The following is a 6,000-nucleotide window of genomic DNA, read 5'->3' as shown; positions in this document are numbered from 1 at the left end:
TGCAGTTTAAGAGTGAAGCTCTATCCCAACCCTTCAGAGGCCCAGAGTGGGCAGCAGATAGACTAGCGGCTAATAAACATGTCAGACTACTGCTTCCAAGGCTCCTGTGGAGACTTCACAGTATTAACCCTGCCAGACATCTCTGTTCTCTCCCTGACCGTCTTCTAAACGGGTAAGTAGCGGTAATGACTGTGGGGTAAGTGTTTAATAGGCCTGGGGTGTTTCGATTGGATTTCAGTGTGCCAGGGTTATAGTTTTTACAGAGTAATTATGCTTGCCAAGTGAGATAATGATTCTTTCACCAATGTAAACAAAGAGCTCATTCAACCGGCTATCCGGGTTCAAGGTCCAAGTGCAGCAAACACGTTACTGTAAATGCAGGTCTAATCTCCCTTTAAAGTGAGTTATATTCCTTTCGACTGGCCCACATTCACCTCTACAATAACAAACCTGTGTGGTTCATGGCATGACATCTTTCCACTTTTCAAGACCAGGGTTTAGCCATCCCAAATAATATGTCTCTACAAAAGTTCAGATATTTCCCACCTGAGACCATAAAAGCTCCCAATTACCCTCCGCCCCTTCCACCTCAGACCCAGTCCTATCTCTCTCCTCCTTACCTGTTGAGGCAGTGGTTCATCGTCGTGGGTGAAGGGGTGTTCAAACACCACAGCTGCAAGGACCTTCCCAGCCAGAGGGTCATGCCTCACAAAGTCCTCAAACTGCTCCTCTGTCTCAAACCCACGCACTGTGGACAAACACACACACACACACACACACATCTTATACCAGTTTTTAACACTATAGTCTAAGCATCTGACCGTGTTGATTTAAATTCTAGCATTGAAAACCTATTGTAGACAACTGCTAGAGTCTTTGCAAGGTTACTGTATCAAATACACTAAAGGTCAAAAACATAACACACACACCAGCACACAACACACACACCACAGTACACAGCACACACACACACACACACACACACACACACACACACACACACACACACACACACACACACACTTTACTTAGGCCAGCAAATCTCAACATGCCGAAGTAAAAGCAACATTTAAGTATCTGATACAGTAACGTGCTCACATCACTGCAATGGGGATTGAAACAAATCAACCTTCCAACCCAATAACCTGACCAACTGAAACCCAGAACCATAGGCAAACACCTAGATTATTGATTTAGCTTCTCCAGCACACTCAGAGTTCCCCCATACCCTGGCAATGTTATCACGACCACCGGGAGTCAGAGGTGTGGACAGAGCAGTGTGTGGAGGAGGAGGTAGGCGGCCTATCACAAACTGGCATCAGAGTCAAACCTGGGTCATGGCGCAGTATGGGCTCGCATGCACACACACACATGCATACAGTGTCAAACAGGTCAATGACAAGCTGGTGCCAAAGCACGTCAGTATTTATAAACAAGCACTCCTCAGGCGCTCACCCCAAATGCACTTCTACACTTCACCTAGATCCACCATACTTCACATGCACATAAATGTAGAAATTCTACTGTAGGCTATATTTTTCAGCCTTGCGTCGATAAAAAGCCTACTTCATACATGGTTTAGAGAATGTAATCCTAAAGCCATGACATCCTAAGCATCTGTTCGACCGCATCCTGCCCCCTGCCTTCTCACCACAGAGACCATCTAAATAATTCAGTGTGAGAGCCGTAATCTCAGGGGGCTTATTGGCTGTGTGCATGCATGTGTGAGTGTGTGTGTGTGTGTGTGTGTGTGTGTGTGTGTGTGTGTGTGTGTGTGTGTGTGTGTGTGTGTGTGTGTGTGTGTGTGTGTGTGTGTGTGCGCGCGCGCGCGTGTGTGTGTGTGTGTGTGTGTGCGTGTGTGTGTGTGTGTGTGTGTGTGCAGGTGTGAGTGTGTGTGTGTGCAGGTGTGAGTGTTTGTGTAAGTGTGTGAGTGTGAGTGTGAGTGTGAGTGCATGTGAGTGTGTGTGTGTGTGCATGTGTGAGTGAGTGTGAGTGTGAGTGTGAGTGTGAGTGTGAGTGTGAGTGTGTGTGAGTGTGCGAGTGAGTGTGCGCGCGCTGTGCTGTGCATGCTTAACAAACAACAGCAGCTCCACAGACCTGGCTGTCTGCCTATCTGTTTTATACCTGCCTGGCTGGTGGGAGTGTCCTCTGGGACCGGACTAACAGGCTGTGGGTGGATGAAGGTCTCTCCTCCTCTTCCCATCTCCCAGCTGGATTAGGCTGGGCCCAGGGGAGAGTGGGGGAGGACAGCAGCCTCTTCCTGGATCTCCTGAATCTCTTACCAGGATTCCTAGGTTAGCTCAGGTCGCTGCAGTATGTGAGCCTACAATGGCATCTAGGCAGTAGAACTGGTTTTACTAGCTGGGTGCCAGCAGTGTCATTGGCTATACTGTAGCAACATCCAATGTTATTGTATGGTAAGTGGGGTGAATCCAACTGGAAAGTCTTATGCCCAGTTTGACCTATAGAGAAGCTGGCTCATCAGCTCTGCCTCTGTCAGCTGAGAGGTCGTCTTTCACAGACCAGGAGTGGCTCGAAACACACACACACACACACACACACACACACACACACACACACACACACAGACACACACACAAGGTTATTGACCCGAAAATGAACTTGAACCCAGCAAAAGACTCTCACTGAGACAGTGTTATGAAAACATTACAGCTGAACAACTCGTGCCAAACAATTTGCATTCTGGTTTGAATTTGGTTTAGCATCCATGCTGGACACAGGAACCTGCAAAGAAATTAGGTCTGGGCCACCTCTCTGCAACCCCACAGCAGACTGTCTGAACAGAGGCTTGGCAGGCCCTATCTTCACTCCACAAGATGGCCTCTCACTGCATGACACATCTGGACCAGCAGCACTGGTCCTCTTTTAGTGACCCATACAGTTTGTCCTCACAGAATCCTTGCCCTGAAAAGGTTCATCATCCCCATTGTGACAACTGTCACCTTCAAACCAATCATCTTCAATAACACCTTTTAGCCACCATAGCTAAAAGCCAAAGCAATAGGATGCGACCCTAAATCCTGTGAAGAAAGGAAATGGAACGATGTCACTTACCTGAGCTGATGAATCTGACTCCGCCCAGAAGGTGCTGCACGTCCTCGGCCACCTGACGCACCACGCTGATGTTGCCCGGCACGTAGGCCAGCTGGTAGGGCTCATGTTTGAATGGGAAGAGGTGAGGGGGCAGGCTGTCCACAGAGAAGCTCTCATAGAGGGTGGCGTTGGGGTAGTTCTTGAAGGGCACCCGCTGGCGCAGCACAATGAGGATGGCAGAGAAGAGGAGGGGCAGGAGGATCTCCACCAAAGTCACCAGGATCTGACGTTTCTGGATAGGGGGGATAGGAGGAGGATGAGGAGGAGAAGAGAGGATGGGGAGAGAGAGTGGAAGGGTAGGTAGATGAGGATAAGGAGAGAAGAAAAGAAAAAAAGAAACAAGGGAAAGAAGGAGAGTAAATAGAAGAAGAGGGACAGAGAGAGAGTGTTGAGATGGGTTAGTTGAGCCTGACAGAACATTTTGGTTCTCTAAAGTAACTCATATGCAGCATGAAGGTTTTATGACTGCTTCCATATTTCTGTCGCAAGTGTGCTGTGGGAGTGGATTGTAGATCACAGACAGAGTACGTGGTATGAATTTGTCTCGAATGTGCACAGGAGGAAACACTGCACAAGGCTATGGGAGAGCTATCCTAACCCATTTACTGTTGAGAATACATCAATTTACAGTTCAAATCTTAGGATCTGTCAAACCTGGAATTAAGTCATCATTCAATGTAATGCCTGCACTCAAGAGGTGGTGTTTCAATGGAGTGCACAGCGCCTTATTCCAAAGTGCTTTACAATGGCCTCTCATTCACCCATTCACCCACACACATTGACACACCAATGGTGGCTGGCAAGCTACCGTGCAAGGCGTCGGCCTGCTCATTGGGAGCAATTTGGGGTTCAGTTTCTTGCCCAAGGACACCTCGACACGTGGCCAGCTGGGGATCGAACCACCGAACCGCCGCCGGCTCTACCCCGGCTCTACCTTGTGAGCCACAGCCGCCACCGTGTTCCACAGGTCCTCTGGCCATAATGGATGTGAGGCCTCTCCATGTTGACTGATTGAGTGAAGAGCAACGGAAGCCCTATTCGCACAGGATTCATATTATCTCGCCTCTCAGATGGTCAATGGGACAAGAGCCATATGGACTCTGATCTCCATGGAATACTGCACAGGAAGCTAAACACCACGCCAGCCACTGACTAGGAGCCTGGTGCTGTGTAGATAGTCTCTCTGAGCAGGAAGTCTATGTTTAATGAAATAAGGCCGGGGGGGGGGGGGGCATCTGAAATGTCTGTGCACCTACAGTGTACTGTACGATATAGGCTATGATAAGCCATATGCAATAGGTCTAAGATCCTGAAAAACTGCATCACAGAAATGGCGCTTTTCCATTGACCGGCTCGGCTCGGCTCGCAACAGTATACAGCGATAAGAATTATGTCAAAATGCAGCACTATCGTGCACAGATCAGCCTTACAACATGTAACGTTAAGTGCCTGTTACTTACCGCTTTCAGTTCGAGTAGACTAGTTTAGATCTCGCAACCAGGGAAATGCCGACATGTGTTAAAGCCCCGATTCTATTTTTATTTCTCCTGACACGTTGAGCACTGTGCTTTTTTTTGTTGGTGAACTACCGTAATAAGCCTAAAAAAGTTCAACTGTTCAAAAAGTGCAACTTCTCTGCTTTCAGAAACTGTTTGAATTTTTTAGATTGGGCATATAGTTCATGAATTACGATAGTTTGACGCTGTAAAATCCTGTCGGCGCCGACAGCTCCGGTTTCGGAGCAAGACGCGAATCTATCGGCATTAGTCAAATACATGCTCACATCCAGTCATCCGCTCACTGCTCTCCATCAAAAATGGCACATCCATCAATAATATTACATAATAACAACTGCTCTGATTAGATTGCTTAGATTGTTTAATACATCAACGGGGGGAAAAGCGAGATGAACTCTGAGCGAGTATCATGCTTCCTCCATTGAACGGAAAGTCCTATCTATTCCATTCAAAGTGTTTTAGCCTTCCCCCTTTCCACTGGTAATAAGGAATTGGCAAGAATAGATCGATATAAATAGATCAACATAATGCAGCACTATCATGCACAGATCAGCCTTAAAACATGTAACGTTAGATATATAACGGAGCGATGTAATTTTTTTTTTTCACCCAATTTGGTATCCAATTGAACCCAACCTAGCATCCAATTATCCCCTGCCTATTGCGTAGGATCCGCCGCACGACCCCGTGGCCGGCAGCCCCAGAGGAGATCGCCAGGCAGACTAGCTGACTGGCTCCTCGAGCCCAGCACCGTTATTCCGGCACCCCGGGGGCGCTGTTGCGCGACGGATCCTTGTCCGGAAATAGTCCTATACCGCCCTCTGGAGCGGCCGCTCAATATGCCGCTCCCTGTGTGCCTCGGCCATATCCGGGTCTGGCGAGACCGGGATTCGATCCCAGTCCCCGGTGGGCAGCTTGCACTAGTGGCTAGTGCTTAGACCGCTACGCCACCGCGGGGGCACGCGGAGCGATGTATTTCTACGGAAAGGCTGACTGACGCGGGGCTCATACAATCTCTGCGTTTGTTATAGATACGAGTGCTCCGGTGTCTTGCTGGTAGTCAAATATATTTATTTATATATACAGCATATGGATGTTACGTGCCGCTTTCAGTTCTAGTAGTTTAGATCTCGCAACCAGGGAAACGCCGACATGTGTTAAAGGGAGCAAGACGCAAATCTACCGGCATTTGACTCATGAGTGAACGGCGATAATGGCTGGACGGCACAGCTTGGGATTCCATTGAAGTTACAGGGAACTATGTGTGAAAGAGGCTTAAATGTTGAAATAACAGTAATACAATGTTCATTGATAAAATGACATAAGGGATGGAAAGGGGTTTTAGAAGGGGGATGATGAAGCGCGCTGG

General features: G+C 48.1%; 1 protein-coding gene across 2 annotated transcripts in view; it reads right to left on the bottom strand.

Annotated features, from left to right (window-relative positions):
- abca3b (ATP-binding cassette, sub-family A (ABC1), member 3b) overlaps positions 1-6,000 on the bottom strand; it is a gene marked incomplete at its 3' end in the record, with an annotated part of 37,463 nt that overhangs the window by 28,514 nt on the left and 2,949 nt on the right. For both annotated transcript variants that reach the window (XM_080522441.1, XM_080522442.1), the window contains exons 2-3: positions 3,076-3,346; positions 621-748 (exon numbers count right to left, since the gene is read on the bottom strand). In XM_080522441.1, the coding sequence (XP_080378567.1) occupies positions 621-748; positions 3,076-3,346 (399 nt within the window). The remainder of the gene's footprint in view (positions 1-620; positions 749-3,075; positions 3,347-6,000) is intronic.

Source organism: Nansenia antarctica, assembly GCF_963989245.1.
Source record: "Nansenia antarctica genome assembly, chromosome: 2".
In the NCBI taxonomy this organism is placed as follows: Eukaryota; Metazoa; Chordata; class Actinopteri; order Argentiniformes; family Microstomatidae; genus Nansenia; species Nansenia antarctica.
The sequence above is the reverse complement of the archived record's forward strand: the minus strand, read 5'-3'. Positions and strand labels throughout refer to the sequence as shown.